Source organism: Vicugna pacos, chromosome 5, assembly GCF_048564905.1.
Source record: "Vicugna pacos chromosome 5, VicPac4, whole genome shotgun sequence".
NCBI lineage: Eukaryota > Metazoa > Chordata > Mammalia > Artiodactyla > Camelidae > Vicugna > Vicugna pacos.
Genome location: NC_132991.1, coordinates 20,255,359 through 20,275,048, shown reverse-complemented (window position 1 = coordinate 20,275,048; position 19,690 = coordinate 20,255,359). Strand labels below are relative to the sequence as shown.

Here is a 19,690-nt window from a genome sequence, read left to right as displayed (position 1 = left end):
CTTGGTTTGCATTAGTGGTGACACAAGATAAAGGCATTTGTTGAGACCTGTCTCTGTTTGTATAATTTTCTGCTGAGTCTGAAGTTTAGGCTGAAATTCAGATCTTTAATGTTTTTAAACCAGGAAAAATAAAATAAAAACACAATGAGCAAGAGTAAGAAAAAAAAGTACACTGTTACTTAAAAGCTTCAGGCTGTTTCAGTTTGCTTTGATACTTCCTTGGGACAAATTGTTTCTTTGTTCTGGGAACACTAAGTAAATAGGGCTGTTTTGTTATGCAGTGTAAAGCTAAGACTCTCTTCTAACATGGAAATATTTGAGATACTCTGGTTCTAGGGAATTACCTTTGGGGTGATAGTAAAAGCCTGTCTTTGTTAAAGATAGATGGCAAAAAAGTCTGCAAAGTCATTTGCATTGGGGTCGGGGGAGAGAAGTGGGGTGTTTTATAGTAAGTAGGCTAAGAGGACAAAAGAGAGACTAGTTATAGATTTATTACCCATTCAAACCCTGTGAATGGGTTGGGTCTCCTCTTGTTAGGGGGATGAGGGCTTGACGTTTGCAGGTCCACATTCATGAAAGGTGGCTCTATTTCAGTACTTTGGGCACAAGAAGAGGCAAATTCAGGTGGTCAAGAGCAGTGCAGTTTTATAGATACATTAATTCCCTGAGAGCCAACTCATTAGTACCTACTTGAACTGGCATCTTCTTTCCATTCTATATCTAACTATTTTTGTACATAATAGAACTATTGATTTTGGTTTATTTATTGCCTGCCATCTTACTGAACTCAGTAGTTTTCAGGAGATTCTCTGTTTTTAAGGGTTTAGTCACAAAAAATATTTTTTCCCAGAAAATTGTTCCTTATTTAAAGTTTTTAGACTATAATATAGATTTTTAATTTGGTTACTTTGTATTAAACTAGACAGGTAAAAAAAATATTGAGTTTTTTAGCAGTTAAAGGATTTGAGAACACAGGTTTAAGTCAAGTCTACAGGTGAAAGCTATTTCTGTGATTTAGGTGTGATCAGGGTTGACACTCTAAATATTTTGCAGCCTGACTGGGCCAATCTGAATAGATATCAGTTTATTTAGATCATATCTCAGCAGGTACCCTTCACCAGTGCACGTCAGGCCTGGTGTATGATTTATTCATGGCCTTAAATAATTTGAGGAGATAGAAATGAAATCCTATAGCTGAAAGGTATTTTAGATAATCATTTTATTGTATTAATAATGAATACAATTTCATTAATAAAAATTAATGTGGAAAAAAACCCGATTTTTAAGTCTCCAAACAGAGGGGTGGTAGTCTAATTTATGTAAGCAATCTGCATAGAAATCTATTACAATTCATTCACCAGTTCAATAGTTAGAAAAGGGAAAATAATCCATCTAGTTAATCATTTGTAAAGCATTTTAGTAAGGTAGACTTAGAAGAAATTAGCAGGTATTTTAGTTTCTTACAATGTCTCCACCAGCTGACAATTAAGCCACATCCAAATACTTTAAAATGTCTTAAAATAGCTTTGTATAATATTGCCCATTTGAATATAAAATAGGTAAACATGAAGGAAAAGAATCTGAAAAAATATATATGTATATGTATTAAAAATTATCCATTTATATATATATCCATATATATATATGAGAGAGAGAGACAAAAAGAATACAGAGACAGACAGATAGAGAGACAGACACAGAGAGCGTCTTTTTTTGGACCTCATAACAACCCTGTGACTAGACTTATAGAAATATCAGTATTTATCAAATTAGAACTTAAATTTGCCCAATTCGTTGGTGCTTTTTTTTTTTAACATTTTATATAGTTCCTTTGAGACAGTTCCAGATCTACTCTGATGATTCATGTACCATACAATTCACATTTAAAGTGCAAAATTACATGATTTATAGTATATTCAGGGTTGTGTAACCATTACTACCATCAATTTGAAAATATTTTTATCAGTAGTCCCCTAAAAAGTCCCATAGGAGTTAGCAGTCAGTTGTTATTTTCCCCAAGCTCCCTACTCACTGGCAACCACTACTTTTTGCCTTTAAAGTTTTGCTTAATCTGACCATTTCATATAAAGGGAATTATAGAATGAGTAGTCTTATGTGGCTGGCTTCTTTTATTTAGTATGTTTTCAAGGCTCATCCGTGTTTTTGCCTGTATCAGTTTTTCATTCTTTTTTTTTTTTGATTGAGCAATATTCAGTTTATAGATGCACCACCTTTTATCTATCCATTCATCATGTGTTTGACATTTGATTGGGCTGTTTCTACCTTTGGCTATTATGAGCAAAGCTGCAATGAACGTTTGTGTGCATATGGATATATGTTTTCATTTCTCTTAAATATAGACCTAGCAGTAGAATTGCTAGGTGATGTGATAACTATATGTTTAGCATTTTGAAGACTGCCAGACAGTTTTCCAGAGCAGCTGTACCATATTACATTTCTACCAGCAATGTATGAGGCTTCCTATTTCTCCACATCTTTGTCAAAACTTCTCTTTTTAGATTTTAGCCATCTTAGTGGATCTGAAATATTATTTTGATTTGTATTTCTCTGATGGTTAATAATGTTGAGCATGTTTCATGTCCTTATCAGCCATTTGAAAACCTTCGTTGGAGAAATATCTATTTAAATTATTTGTTCATTTTTCCATTGGGTTTGTTACCCCAAAAGGTAGACCTCGATTCTTGTGATACTCGGAAGACAAGTTTACAGTCAGGAGACAGTGCGTTGTGTAGCAAAAGATTTAAAAAGATTTATTTTAAAAAAAGGAAAAGTGCACCCCGAAGAACAGGAGGCAGGCTGATCTAAGGGAGGAAAAGCGGCGGTTTTTGCCTGCCCTGTTATTCCCTCACTGAGAGGTGGTCTCTTGATTGATTGATGGCTCTTGTCCCTCGAATGCTTAGTCATGTTTGGCCCCTTTTGTGCATGTCCTTACCCATGGTGTACACAGAAAAACCCATGAGGGGAAGCCTAAAACACAACGTAATAACACAATGAGCATTGGATTGTAACAGGTTAAGTCCTTTCTGCTACCGCAAGTTATGGTTATTGGGTTTTAACCAGTTTCTTGCTGGCACTCATTTAGAAGAAGTAAAGTCCCTTTATGCTGGAGGCATGCACAAGACCATCTTCTGGACCATCCTCCCTCTCCTCCACCTATCTTCCCAGTGCCCCCACTTATCTACCTACCTAACAGGTTGTTACTTCATTGTTGAATTGTAAGAATTTTTATATATTCTGGGTACAAGTCCATTATCACATAGATAATTTGCAAATATTTTCTCCTATCTTTAGGGTCGGCTTTTTACTTTTTGGTAGTGTCTTTTGAAGTACACAAGGTTTTAATTTTGATCAAGTCTAACTTATCTATATTTCTTTTGTCATTTGTGCTTTTGGTGTCATGTCTAAGAAGGCTTTGCCCAACCCACGTTTATGAAGCTATACTCTTCTATTTTATTCTAAGAGTTTTGTAGCTTACTTTCTGCATTTAGGCCTAAGATATATTTTGAGTGTTTGTGTATGTGTATAGCATGACGGAAGCATCCAACATTATTATTTTTTTTTTTTTTGCTTGTGAATGTGCAGTCATTGCAAACTACTTGTTGAAAAGATTATTTTTCCTCATTGAATTTTTTCTGATACCCTTGTCAAAAATCAATTTACATAAACACAAGGGTTTTTTTTCTGGTCTATTGATTCTGTTTTGTTGATCTATATGTCTATCCTTTCGTAGTACCACAGTGTTTTGATTACTGTAACTTTGTAGTAAGTTTAACATCAAAAGTGTGACCCCTCTAGCTTCATTTTTCTTTTTCAAGATTGTTTTGACTATTTTGAGTCCCTTGGATTTTCATATGCATTTTAAGATCAGACTGTTGATTTCTGGAAAAAAGCCATATGGGATTTTGATAGGAATTACATTGAGTCTGTAGATCTATTTGGAAATTATTGTCATTTTAACAACATTAAGTGTTCCAAGCCATTAACATAAATTAGCTTTCCATTTTTTGTCTTTAATTTCTTTCCATGATGTTTTGTAGTTTTCCATGTACAAGTTTTAAGATTACAATTCTTTCTAGTATTATTCCTGATTTTATTTGCCCATCACATTTTCTATTCTTTTAAATGCCATTATAAATGAAATTGTCTTCTGAATTTCATGTTTTTAATGTTCATTCAAAATATAACAGATTTTTGTATGTTGTTTTGTACCCTACAACCTGGTTGAACATTTTTATTATTCTAATAATTTTCTAGTTAATTGCTTAAGATTTTGTGTATATAAAAACATATCATTAAAAAAATCACCTGCAAATATAGATGGTTTTACTTGTTTTCCAATCTGGATGATCCACCTCCCTCCCTCCCTCCTTCTTCTTTCCTTTGTTCGTTTGTTCATTCCTTCCTTCCTTCCTTTTCTCTCTTTCTTCCAATTACGCTGAGTGAGTTTTCGCTACAGTGTTGAATGGAGGGGGAGGAGCAGATCTTTTTGTCTTGTTCCTAGTCTTAGGGGCAAAGGTTTCATTTTTTCACTGCTAGGTAAGGTATAAGCCTTGTTTTGGTTTGGTTGGGTTTGGGTTTGGCTTTGGGTTTTTAAAAAAATTTGAGAAAATTATCTTCCATTCCTAGTCTGTTGAGTATTTTTATGATGAAAGTGTATTGGATTTTGTCAAATAAACCTGTAACTCAGCCATATCAAATAATTGGCTCATTGCAGTGAGGGAAACTGTACATCAGAAGAGCTGTTGGTTATCTCACCCCATCCAGAAAGAAAGAAAGAAAAGAAAAAAGAAAAGAAAAGAAAAGAAAAGAAAAGAAAGAAAAAGAAAGAAAGAAAAAGAAAGAAAGAAAGAAAGAAAGAAAGAAAGAAAGAAAGAAAGAAAGAAAGAGAGAGAAAAAGATTTAGAGGATTTTTAGGAAAGGGTGGAGTTTAGGCAAAATTTAAGTTAAGTAATGTTTTATTAGTCTTAAAGTAAAGCACAGCTATGTGTACTCTGTGTAAAGTTCAGCATCAGCCTAGGTTGTGAACTGGACCCAGAATCCTGTTTCTCTGGAAACTGCATGGTAAAGATAGATGTGGAATGTTGTTTCCAGAAGCTTTTTTATTTTAAGCTCTGCAGCTGGGTTGGAAAACAAATCTGCTTCTCTGTGTCTTTAGATCCTCCAGACAAGATTGGAGTAACTCATAGTGCTGATATAATTTCAAACAAATTTTCTGATATTCTTTGGCTTTAGAAAACAAGCCAGTGAAAAAGAGAGTATTACACCTCCAAAAAGGGAGGCCATTACGGTTATAGAATGTCCTTGGGATAAACATTATTTCCTGTTAACTTTGCAATAGGATTCACCTGTGATTGTTATTCCGGTCAGATGAATGGCAATGTTTTGTACATGTGGCTCCCTCCCAAGACCATACTTCACTGCCTTTCCAATGTTCTAAAGGCTCGTATCCGCCTTTAGAACATTGCACAGGCAGGAAGGAGCTGTTGTCTCTTCTTCAGTGGTGATGAGATGAAGGTGTGTCCTTTGCTTTTCTATGAAGTCCTTGGCTAGCTGCCAAAATAGCACTGCTACAGTTACTTGCTGAATGATGTCTGTTCTACTTCCTTGAGTGCCAAGGATGTTTAACTCTGTATTGATTTACTCTCATCAGTATTTCAGGATTGGCTGACTGAATAGATAGGTATTTAACTTTAATTTTTCAAACTACATAATTATCTGCCAGGACCAGTGACTCAAAGTTCTTATTTTACCTGTTCAGCTGATTCAGGAACTTCTGTGTTCACTCACACACACATAAAACCACATCATGTGATCCCCCTACATTGTGTTAAATCATTATGAAACAGATATTGATGTCTTAAGTTATCTCAACTAAAATCTTTTTCATAATTTAAAAATTTGATTTATGTCTTTAATTGGCTATTTGTTAATAACAAATACAATTTTATAGGAAACTAAATATCTTTTTAAGAAATAAATATTTTAAAATGTAGCACCAGATTATGATTAAGTATACTGTTAGGTTGTCATCTATTACAAAAAATAAAACAAAACAGATTGTACCTGGACAGCGAGATGTATTGTGTACTCTAGTAACCCTGGAACTATGTCAACTATAGGAAAAAAAGCATCATTTTTTTTCCTCTTAATGGTAATACCAAGTGGTTTCTTCCTGACTGGCAGGAAGAGGGGCCATGAATATCTGTCAAAGTCAGGAGAAGGAGAAGCTACAGAATGAGGATGAATTAATGACTCTGATTTGCTTGGATTTTTCTCAGAGCTGTGCCATTTCTCATTCTGTTTGTGGATGATGAAGGAGTGTAATGCTGCTTACACTGCTAATAGAGCCAACTTCATTTCTGAAATGATTTGAAAGTGCTAAAAATACAGTGGAATAAATGATATATTAATTAATAACTGAAGTGCTTTTGACCATTAACAACCTCCCACCTACTTACCTCAAATAGGAATACCACATGATTCATAGAAGAAGAGCGTACCAGATTTTATCATGATCGTGTCTTATAATTTTTATTTCATCTTTTCTGGCCTAGGTTTCCATGCTAATCACTCACATTAATTTTTTGTAAATAGTTTGGTTGACTACGTGAGAGGAGGTTATTCAAGCTAAATTACTACTTACACAATTCACTCAGAGTCAGACAAGTTGAAACTAATGAATCATTTATGTGGTTCCAGTTTTGATGGACGTTGAGAATAAGCAATTGGTGCCATAAATCCACTTCTAAATACTAGTGCTGAAGAATAGAGGCTCATGGAAGCACATAAGCTTTTGTTAAAATTTTTTTTCTTCAGTGCTAGTTCTGTGACCATTGGTTTCAGTTTTCTTCTTAGGAAAAGAACAACAATAAAACGAACTTCACAGTGTATATTTACACGTAAACTGATGTATGCAAAGCAGCTGCACAATTCCTAGCAGAAAGACAGTGCCAGATAAATGACAGCTATTCATTTTATTATTGGTGGATCTTTCTCTGTTGCATATAGAAAAAGAATCAAGTGACAAAATTTTAACCACATTAAAGAAATCTAGTTCAAAAGGTTTTAATATTGTTTTGTGCTCCCACTAAATCCTATTTACTACCAAAGCAAACATTTACCCATCTGAAACCTGAAAATAGTCTTTTTCATCTACCTGTTTTCAGAAGGGCTGAATAATCCTTTTGAGATTCCTTGAGGGAAAAACTAGAGAAAGGCTCTGCCTGTTTTAATGTTAATTTCTTAGTATGAATGCAAAAATTATATATTTTCTTTCTCAAATTAAACATGCTGAGAGTACTGACTCTGAGAAAAACAGATAATATGAAGGAAAAACTATAATAATTTAGTTATACTTAAGAATGTACTCAAAGCACCTCCATGAAAAATAAAACAGCTGTCCTATGGAGTCCTAGTGATTGGGAGCACAATTTTAAGGAATAATTACTCTTGTTTTGCATCTTGTCCCTTTATGTATTAGAGTCTGTGTACTACCATTTATCTTTTCTATCAACATTAAAGCATACTTTAGCTGGCAATTCGTTTTATTTTCTTTTGTTTTTATATCACATTAGTTGAATAGAATTTAAAAACTTCCTGTATTAACTTACTGAATCATTCTCTACCCTTGTTTGATAGTTGTAAGTGTAGAGCTGGATTTTGGCTTTTTGATACTATTGTTGTAGTTTTTGATGTGTTTAGTTTTCCTTGATGTCTCTAGATATAGTATCAAGAGAAAACTCATTATGATTGTACTTAAATGGTGTCTCTGACATATGATTTTTTCCAAAGCATCTCTAAATTATTGAACACTGGGCATTTTTTGAAATTAATTATTAAAATATGAAAAGAAAAGAGAGCCATCATTTTCCTAAATAAAAGGCAATTACTTAACTGAGGTTTTTATGGATGAGAATATTCATTCTTAAAGCCATGTTTTTATATAAACTTCTCCATGAGCAGTTCACAGCTCAGTTTTACTGTGTGTAATAAGCTGTCAATTGTAGGCATCGTAATTATTGTGTTTTTGTTTTGGAAAATTTGTGAAGAAATGATTTATAAGATAACATATAGATATACATATAAATTTTAAATGCCTTTTTGTTCAGAATCCAAATCTTTTGTAGATAAAAGTATAAATTTATTCCTTTCTTTCTCCTGTCAGATGTCGGTTCTGTTGAAGGACTTGCCTATCACAGAGCCTGGGATACACTGTACTGGACCAGCTCCACTACCTCATCCATCACCAGACACACAGTGGACCAGACTCGGCCGGGAGCATTTGACAGGGAAGCAGTCATTGCCATGTCAGAGGATGACCATCCACATGTGCTAGCCCTGGATGAATGCCAAAAGTAAGAAACAGAGCATTTTTATTTCCTCAGTATAATTATATCAAAGACTACCAAAGTTATGTTAATTTTAAAAAGAAATAACTTTAAAAATAAAGATTTCTTTCGACATTCTCTTCTCACAGTTTGTAAAACTTTTTTTATAAGAGCATTGTAAATGTAAATAATTGCAATTTGGACTGTTTAAATGCCAGGCATCACCCCCATGAGAGATCCAGTAAAAGCAAATTTAAAGGATGAAAGAGAAAATAGAGACAATACTGTGTTGGAATAGGTATATGAAGGAGATGTTAATGCATAGCTGATTGAAATAATAAATTTGAAAAAAAAGGAAACTATTAACATGTATTGAAATCAGAAAGGTGTTTTTATAATTCAATTAAGTAATTTTTAGCAACTGGGGATCTCTTCAATTGAAATAAAGAGGAAACAAACCACAGCAGCAGATCTTGGTGTGCAGCTGTATTTTTGACATTAGGTACTTGACAATTGTCTATATAGTCCACATGAGTTCAATGATATATTGTGCAGGCATTTATAATAATACTTAGGAAGAGTTCATGACAAGAAAAAAATGCTCAGGCTGTATGCAAAATGAATAAAAAATAAAGCAAATTAGAAAAAGTCATGTTTTGGGGGATGCTATAAAAAAAGCAATTATATGAAAACCGAAGAATAAAGCTCAGGTTAAGTAGAAAAAATGTATCTATGGAGTTTCACTCTTATACAATATGGTGGGAATATTTGTTAAGTGCTAGAAAATTCTTTTATTCTTAAGTGAAACAAGTACGCAGAAATCAGACCAATCTGGGTTTTCTGAGCAGGGGAAGAAGAACCCTTTTTAGGTGTGGTGAAGAAAAATGGAAGAATAAAAAAAATGACTGATCAACACTGACCCTTGAGAGGAGAAGGGACTACATGAATTACTCAGTGTGAGGATGACTACACCTGGGTGCTCTTGTACAGCTAGAAACTAACTTACTGTACTTAATGAGGCATCTTGATCTTTTAAATGAAGGCTCTAAAGGTTGAGAGATGCAGGTGGAGGGAAGGTTGACTCCTCACACAGCTTAGTTACGTAGCTCAGATGGACACAAGCCTTGAGATGCCTGGGCAGGGCTAGTTCTGCTCACAGCACTGCCTTATCACGGTACAGCTGGTTGTTGAGTCAGCTTACATCCAACCTGATGGTCTACCAGAAGAATCTTAGGACAATAATAAATGCCCTACGGTTGATCAAAGAAATTTATAAGATAGTTTTAAAATAAACATAAGGGTGATCACTGATGATATTATGTATAATTATGTTTAATAAGCGCTTCATCCTATAATTATTTGTTACATAGGCTAACATTATAACTTTCATCTTGCATATGATGAACTGTAAATTAAAATTAAACACACCAGAATATTCTAATTGGAAAATTATATACAATTGAAGTTTAAAGTATAAAAATATTTTTATCATTGAAATTGTTAATAACATCTTCAGATCACTCTTGTGTTAGTTGATTAGCAGAAATTTAAAAATAAAATCTTAAATTCTAGAGGAAAGTTAGACTACTTGACTTCAAAACTTGGCTCAGTAATTATAACTAACACTCAAGGTCTCTGGCTTCTGTTTTCTCATCTGTGAAATAAAAGGTGAAATTAAAGGAATACTAATACCTCAAAAATTCTGTAATTCTAAAGCCAACACTTTAAAAGTATTACAAATAAATTTTGTGTTTAATATCTCATATCATAGCTTTTTAAATTAAAATTTTCATCTTAAAAATCTAGGAAATGGTTAAAACTACTGCATGATTTAAGAAAATGGAATGCCTTTTTTTTTTTGCAAATTTACTGTCATAGGACAAAATATTTAGACATTTGCTCACTTTAAATACTTTTATGTTCCATAGACAGGATGCAAATGCTATGAAGCATTTTATCAAAGAGCCCAGATAACCAGCTTTCCATAATTGATGGGTTGTTTTTTTTTTTAATTAGCAAGTAGAAAGGTTTTCATTGTAAACTTGAGAATTATCCAGTAGTAAGTTTTGGCATGATACTCAAAAAGCACATACTAAATAACTATGTTGGCTATAATCCTACATTGTCCTTACATGCCTTTACATAAGAATAATATATGCAATCTTGCTGTAAATATGAAATATTATTCCAAATAGTTTTTCTTTGTAGGTATTTATTGAAGACAGTTTTTCAAAATGTAAAGCAGTCTGCCTGTCAACCATCCTCCTTCTCTTCCTCCTTTCTTTCTTCCCTTTCTCCCTTTTTTTCTTACTTCTTCCTTGCTTCTTTTCCTTCCTGCCTGCCTTCCTCCCTTCCTTCCTTTCTTTCATCCTAAGCACCAAAAGCTGATCTTAGGGATGGTCCTAAATATGAAAGAGGAGAAGAAGGGTGGTCTCTGCAGAGGTAGGGCTTGGAGACTGGAACTCTGCAGCCCTTCCTCTCTGCCGTGACCTTTAAGGGCTTCCACAGAATCCTAGGCCTTCCTCAAAGAACAGTCTGACAAACACTGATTTAAAACTTTCTATAAAATCTGTAAATAACAGATACTATGTTTAAGGATTTGAGAGTAACCCCTGGAATTCTAGAAATGACACTGTAATTTATTAAAAAAAAATCACACTGACAAACTGACAAACCTGAGGAGGGAAAAAAGAAATGTAAGAGTTTAGTAATTGTATTTCTCTAAAACATACAAAGGAGAATGCAGAATTTAAAAAGCAAACCTAGAAAGAGTGAGAGATTTTTATTTTCACCAACTAAAGGAGAGAAACCTAGTTAGGTTAAGAAGGATATGCACAATGATCACACAGGATCTGCTGAAATATGATAATAGTAAGTTAGAGTATGATTGCAGTTCACAGAAAATTTAAGATAACTGTTTTGTCTCTGATTAAAGTGTAAATCTTCGTTATGCATCAAACTGACTCAATTTAATTAATATTTGAGGGAACGCACAGGATAATTGTTTTTCAGAAGTGGGTTCCAGGTTTCACTAAAACTGGGAAGAATATATATGCAAATATAATATACATATCTCCCCTTATTCCCTAGACTTCCTCAAGTGTCATAGAATGAGACAAATAAATTTGCTTCTTTTAAAGTAGCTTGCCATTGCTATGCTTCTACTAATGTTATCCTTAATGTAAATTTTAATTTATTATTACAATTTTCATTTTGATTAGTTTAATGTTTTGGACCAACTGGAATGAACAGCATCCAAGTATCATGAGATCTACTCTGACTGGGAAAAATGCTCAAGTGGTGGTCAGTACAGACATACTCACTCCAAACGGACTCACCATTGACCACCGTGCAGAGAAGCTGTATTTCTCAGATGGCAGCCTAGGAAAAATTGAAAGGTGTGAATATGATGGATCCCAGAGACATGTAAGTTAACTGAGAATTTCTTTATTACAGATTTAAAAAGTGACACACTTGAAAAATATATGCTTTATACTTGCCTAAAATATACATATTAAGGGATTTCAAAATAAGTAATTGTTTGAACCAATCCAATTGAATAATCTATTCAGTGAAAAACAAAACTGTGGATAATATTTTGAAAACATTCTTAAAGTGACTTTGCTACCACAGTGATAGCCCAACTCTTAGAAACTTCATTCTGGAGAAACAACAGCTGATTTTTCTCCTAGTAATTAATTGAATTGGTATTGTTAGAATGATTTGCATAAACCTCATTGTTATTTATAATTTTGTTAAAATGTGAAATGAAATTAGTTAGTTAGTCTAGGATTAAAGAACATCAGAAAATAATGAAATGATCCTCGGTCTGTGTTTCGGTCCTCAAAGCAACCTCGGAAGCTTTGAAGAGAGAAGAATGGGTTTTCTTTTATAGTCAGGCCCAGTCTCTGTCTCTTTTCTCTGAGTTCCAAATGAAATGTTAACGGGAGAGTCTTTAGGCTGCCCTGGAGAGCACTTACAGGAGACACTTAGGACCTATAGAATGGTCAGGTCAGTGCCCTCACCTTATCTCATGAAGACAACAGCCTGTGGCAACTGGGAAAACTCAGGGTTCAGGAGGGTGCGACCTGGGTGGTTGTGTCGCTGGAGGAGTCTGTACCCCGGCACCCCTGCACAGTGCATGTCTGGATGACACAGTGGTCCCAAGGTGCTTCACTCTTCCGTTGAGCTTCTTGGAAGGCCAGACAGTAAATATTTGAAGCTTCATGGGCTATGTTCTCTCTCTCACAACTACAGTGCCTCATTGTGCTGAAGCAACTTAGGGAATATGTAAATCAATAGCTGTGGTGGTATTTCAATCAAACTTTATTTACAGAACAGGCAAGTACACAGCAGGCCATATTTGCTAACACCTAATCTATACCTTTAAGTGCACTGTTTAATTCAATTGAATATATACCTGTACACATATATCTAAGTATTATATGTAATATAGAGATATATATCTCTATACCTATATGCATATATATTATATTAAATATATCTATACATTGTATTATGTAGATATATATAGATGTTTATCCTCGGGCAACTAACTAAATTTATATATACATATAGGTGCATATTGCATATACATTATATATATGTATATGTGTGAATAGATGGGGGTGTGTGTGTGTGTGTGTGAGTTTCTTGAAGAAGGAAGAAGTGCACAGACTACATTCTAGTACAGGCACCTTGTCTCATTGTGGAGTGGATACTTCAAGTAGCAGTGATATAGGACAGTTGAGTGCTTAAGGAACATTAAAATAATCAGCCAAGATCTGATTCTGAGTTCGGTTTGTGCTAAAGTCAGTAACTCTGATCAAAGAATTCTGTGCCTAAATTCTTGGTCTGTCTTTTCCAAATTAAAGGCCATGTGACCCTAGGAAAGTTACTTAGTCTTTATAAATTTTAGTTTTCCAATATACAAATTTTCTACCTAACCTTCAGGGTTATTATGAGGATACAGTATGAAAGTATATGTCTCAGAATATGGTAAAGAAATCCTAACTGAGTGAGTAATGCTTTTGAAAAGATAGGTAAATCATTATCCTTAATATGGTATTTTGTTCTATTATGGCCTGATACAGACAATGCTTCTATAGATCCTCATAGCAACCTTTTATCCACTTCAACTTATTTTTTTATACCTGCTTTTCTTTTTCCCTCCTCAATCTATTCTTATGTTTGGCAATTATAGCTACTCTAGGCAGTCCAGTAATCAGATATCTCTAATTTAAAGAATTTGTTTTGAAGCTAAAATATACACATATACACAGTTATGAATCCCACTTTCCATTCCCATCCCTGTCCAAGCTGGGACAATTTCTGTCTGGCTGTCTTTAACAGTACTATATTGTACATTTGATGTTGCTATGAGAATATATTTTGAAAGTTCTTACCACCAAAAAAAAAATTATAACTATGTGAGGTGATGAATATAGTAACTGACTTTATTATGGTAGTCATTTTGCCATATATACATACATCAAGTCATTATATTCTATACTTTAAACTTACACAATGTTATATGTCAATTATATTTCAGTAATTCTGGGGAAAAAAAAGTACTATCTTAGTAGAGATGCAAATGTTGAGAAGAGAACATTACCTTAAAGGAGATGGGTTTATTCCCTCATAGGACATGGATCCATTTTGTCTCAAAGTTAGAGCTACTTAATCCTTTTCTTCTATTTCTCCAATAAATCAGCTTTACCATCAAAATACCTGTTTGGGCCTGAAAGTTGGGAAAATATTTCAAAGTTTATTACATTTTTACGTACATCTAGACTCCCTCACCTTTATATGACTTCTAATTGATTTAAGAGATGGGTAATATTAGTGTTACTAAAATGAGCAATAGGGCTTTAAAATTCTTTAACATTTTTGTAAAATTTAATCTAAGGTCTATTTATTGACTCTTTTAAAGACTTTGTACACTGTCCTTTTCATTTTTTAAAATTTCTGAGTTGTATCTACGTACTTGTCATCATACTAGGTAAAAAATATTGAATGCTAATGGACCTCTCAATACTGTGCTAAGCATTTTATGTATCATTTTATTTTCATGATATTCCTACGTAGTAGTCATTATTATGATTTTCTCCATTTTACCAATGAAGAAAATGAGGCACAGAGAAATTCAGACATTGCCTGGGAGGACCTAAGTCACACACATGGCAGAAACAGGACTGAGTTTATCTCTTGTGGTCTCACTTGAGAGTCAGTGATTTCAACCACCATGCTATATACTTGGAAGGATTTTAATTATGAAAAATACACCCAACCAAGTGTACAACTATGGCCACTTCTGCATGCCTTGCAACCAGAAATAAATTTGTTTTCTCCTTACTCATCATATTTCTTGAATATGTTGCAATATATATCCCTTGAGCAAGTGAATATTTTAATTTATTATTGAATATGAGAATATGCCTAGTAAAATCTGAAGTTCTGCTGATTGACTTAAGAAACCAAGTACATTTGCTCCTTTACATAGTAGGATCCATAGCTTGTCAGTGGGCATTATATAACTTTGCTACCCATTGTAAGAATCTTCGGGAAACTGACAGAGAAGAAAACAGCACCAGGTTCTAAGTGACACATTGTCCGCTTTAAACCTGTACTCTAGTAAACACATAGAGTTTCTGCACATTCTTCTTAAAAGTGCTTCAAACATATTCCTCTCTATAATGCTAAGACAGGCTAATCATTTGGAGGGGGAGTCATCAAAGCTGTTTTTAAAGAGGAAGATCAATAGTTTGCCCCACCATCTTTGCAAGGACATTTGGACAAAAGAACAGCCCTTTGTCTAAAAACGTTTATTAGACATCCTGAAGTTTTAGACATATCCTACCACCTCTTCCATGGCCCATGTTAACATAAGGATTTCTGCTTTCAGTATTTCTTTCACTTTCATAATCTGTCCCATTGTTTAGGTGCATGTGAAATTGTGCAATTAGAAAAGGGAAAAAGTAAATGTTTACATATTGTTCAGATTATAAATTAATATTTATTATATTTTGTGACCTAACTTTTAAATATACGTTTACAAAATACATGCTAGAATGAGGAGTTGAAGTTTTATTTTACCCTTTAAAATTACACAATTAATGAAACAGTGAATTTTATCCTTACTCTTGACACTAACCGATTGCATGAACATTACCAAATTCTATAAAGTCCCTGTTTTTATCTGGCACAGCACACTGAATACCTTGCAAATTCCCCGTTTTACCTGAAGGCGTGGGATAGGGAAAATGTGTTCTTTGACTGTAAATAAAATCAAATCTTGACCTACAGCTATTTTTATTTATGTTTTATTTTTCTATTTTAATACTTCTGAGGAATTACAATGATTCAGAATTTTCCACTATTATATCTACCTTAATTTTATAAAAAAGATTATAATACAGAATATCAAAACTTGAGGTGAATGCAAAAAGCCTGAATAGATTGTTTGCGAAAGATCCTTTCTTCACTCCCCTAAACTAAGTCATAAATGTCCCAGATAACACTTCTTCTTCATAAACCTTCTTTAGAGACCAAGTGGTTATCTTGCAAGATGGTGATTTTTCAGGCCTTTGTAACAAGACTCCATACTTGAAGATGAACTGGAAAATGTTTTCCTTTCATGCAGGAAGTGCAAGTAGCCTAATCTCTGTGAATGCTGACTTGGGGGTGGATTGCTTTTTTCTTTTCAAGGCTTTGTAGCAAAGACTGTTGAGTTCCCATTTATAAAAGAATGTATGAATTTATACCTTTTCAGAATAAGGAAAGATTAGGGGGTATAGTTAATAATAGTAATTCTGTTTTGAATATAACATCTGACCTCAAAGTATTAGGAATTATAATTGCAATGTCAATCACATTTTTGGTATTATTTACCGCCTTTGAGCATATCTTTTATGTCAAAGAGATTTGAGGACAAAAAGCATCTTTCCTGTTTCTTTAAATTCACAATGACTTCTACTATTTTCACAGAATTAGAGAACTTTATTTTTTGTTGAAAATAGCTACTATTGTTTTTTATACCTAATAAAGAACAATTTTTCTTCTAACATTTCTGACAGATGATTCTTTAATTAGAGCTTGAATATATTCATTTTTTTAAAATTTAACTGGAGGTACTTGATGAGCCAACTTATTCTAGTTTTAAGCATTTTAATCTTTTTTTTAAAGACAATCTGTTTCTTTATTCTGTTCTGTCTTTAGGTCTCAATTCAGTCTTCTGAAATAAACTGGAACAAATCAGCTTTTCTTCTGTCTCTCTAAGACAGTGCTTCAAATATTTGGTGAAAATTATCTTTTCCAGGGTAGACATTACCTACTTTGATTGAGTTAATTTGCTAAATGCTGTGCTTTTGCAGGCAAAAGATATGATGCGAATCTCTCATGAAATTAAATAATTTGGATCTGACTTTCCTATAGGTGTCACATGGATTTAGGAGTACAGCTAGCCCTTATTTTTTTTTTAAAAAAGGAGTGCTTATTTATGTTTTTATTGCCTTAATAATGGTATTATCCAAGAATATTGCTGTTAGATGGTCCTCTGGTATAAATAGACCTCACCATTTTAATTTGAAATGCGAAGAAAACACTGAAATATTTTTTTATGGGTAGAAATATAACCCATCCCTCAGTAGCATGTAATACTCAATTTCCATTCCCTTCAGTCTTATATTCTGTGACTTGATTATGCTCATTGGATGAAAGTATATCTATGGGTTCAAAATTATCTCACTGTTTTGCTGGTTGTTCAGATTTTGTTGCCAGTGTTCATCGTGAGTAAGTACCTTGAATTTACCACTAACTTACATGCTCTTTGCGATATCCACTGTTTCTTATATTTCAGTCATGATTTTACAAATAGAACTTGTTATTTGTTTCTGAATTCCATTTTTAATTGATCTGAATTTCTGACTAATTATTATACTTTCAATTGCCTTTCTTAATGACCAATTAGCTGTGTATATAATCTATTACTAAGATAACCATAGCATTTGAGACTGACAGTATAACTAAGGAGCTAGGTCATCTCCTATTATCTTTAGAAAAGGTTAAACATGTAATCTGGCTTATGTTTCAAGATTTTAAAGAAAAATGTTTCCCAAGGAAGAAAGAAATACCACTAATTCTGAAAAAAAGTATTCTGAGGATAAGGCATAATATTACAGATGTCTCAGAAACTCTAGAAACTCTTGTATCATCTGATAACTCTTGAAAAAGTGGGCCAAATTTTTTAATACCCTATCCATTCACTCTCCAGTTTTATGTTTGAATTAACATATATACAAAGAGTGAATGATATTAATCAGTAATTTAATTTGTGCCTGTTGCATTGAAGTCTTGGAAATCAGAGGATGCTTTTTGGAGCAGATTTCTTTTTAAGTCCTCACAGAAGCTAAGAGCTCTTTATCTGAAAAAATTTGCTTGTAACCAGTTCTTTTTAATTTTTAGCAGACGTCTCTGTACCAGGCCTTGTTGTGTAAGTGCGTTGTGTTTCCTGTTATATCTCTTCCTCACTCCTATATTGTTCCCCTTGGCAACCATACTAATGTAATTAATATATATCGATTCTATATATACATATTTTTAAAAATAGGTCAGCTGACGAATGTAATGAATTTCATTTTTATATTTTGAATTGCACTTTATAAGGTCCTGCAGAAATGTGTGATAGGGTAATGTGTGAAGTTAAAAAGAATGATACTTAAGAAGTAGAAAATATAAAAGGTTTAAATTTTCTATGAAAAACTTAAAATGCCATGAAATATAAGAAGATATATAAAATATTATTCAATTTATAAAGTCAATAAGTGCTGAGACAATGCAATATAAAGGAGTGGTTAGAGAAATAATAATTTCAAAGAGGAGCATTTCCTTTGCATAGCTGTGTATTTTCTAGCTCCGGATGAAACAGATAATAGTAAAAAGCAACTACAGAAACAGAGAGAGAGAGAGAGAGGGAGATCAAATATTCCTAGGGGAGTTGACAGATTAGAAAGAAGCTAGACATTACTATTTGAAATATTAAGAGTGCATCTTTAATGAAAAGAAAGCAATCTATATATTAAGTTAATTGATAGTTTGAAGAGATTCTTATAGATCGAGGCATTTTGAGTTCACAAACTCAGTGCAATGCCATTGCAGAGTATGTTTGAAGAGCCTGTCTTCTGTTGAACATCCATAGGAGTTAAACTGTGGTCAAGTACATTTTTTTAAACTGTGATTTAAACAAAGTCTGATAGGCTTAATTCCTGTATTATATCTCAAAGCATTTAATATGCTCATGTATGTTATAAATCTTTAGAATAGAACGCAGTATGCAGCTTGTTCTTACCAGGAAATTTTTTTTTTAAACATGGTGTGCCATGGGCTTAAGTGGTTGTAGGGATTTGAAAAATACTGATATACTATTTACAAGTCACTTAGTTTATTATAGGAATATTATAGAACCCATTACTAATCAGTAGATTAGGGGAAGAGATCCTTTCAAACATCAAGAAATCAGAAAGATATGTGTTTTTAAAACTACATTTTACCTTTTTTTTTTTAACTTATCTGATATATTTAGCTAAACAAATTCATTCATAGGGTTAATTTCTTTTATCAAATTCAGATTTTATTTTTCTATTTTATCATAGAGTGAGGTCATAATAAAATACAAGTATACACAGTTTAAATCTGACCTGTATTGATAAAAAATATAATAATTGGCTGGTTTTTAAAAAAATTTAAATACATATTAACTTGTGTGATGGTCCTACCTGTAAATTTTATTGAGGGAAACATTCTCTGTTTGGCAATACATAATTGAATGCTCTTTGGTGATCTAGTTATTAGGGGGAAAAAAAGTTGACAATTTCATTCTGTTTTATTTTTATTTCTGCTCTGTATCTGTTGTTCCACTGGCTAAAACAATAACTAATGTTGACAGGGGCTAAGACAGCGTGATTATAGCCTTTCTCCCTGGTGTTACCCTGTTAAGTGTTAATCATTTCTTGGAAGGCATCTGCTACCTGGGTGACACAAACCCTTCCAGAAGAGACGTTGTTTATGTTCCTAGAAATTGCAATTGCTGATGTTTTTTACTTTTGACATTTTTTTAAGAAATTTTGTCTAGAGTTTTTTTTTTTTCACAGTCTGTCCCCATGCCAAAATACTAAGTCCTAAGACCATCTTTAGAATGAGAAGGATTCAGGATAATTTATCTTCTAGATAAATACATTCTGATGACATGAACTCTTTTGAGTAACAATAGGAAAAGGAATTTAGTTTTTTTTTTTAAACTTGTCTTTTGATTAAGTAAGATCAATCATAAGAATCTTTTATGTCCT

General features: G+C 33.2%; 1 protein-coding gene across 1 annotated transcript in view; it reads left to right on the top strand.

Moving 5' to 3' along the window:
• Positions 1 to 19,690, top strand: part of LOC102544705 (low-density lipoprotein receptor-related protein 1B) — a 316,032-nt gene that overhangs the window by 12,627 nt on the left and 283,715 nt on the right. Inside the window, exons 3-4 of the mRNA XM_072962065.1 lie at positions 8,186 to 8,375; positions 11,570 to 11,774. Of these exons, the coding sequence (XP_072818166.1) occupies positions 8,186 to 8,375; positions 11,570 to 11,774 (395 nt within the window). The remainder of the gene's footprint in view (positions 1 to 8,185; positions 8,376 to 11,569; positions 11,775 to 19,690) is intronic.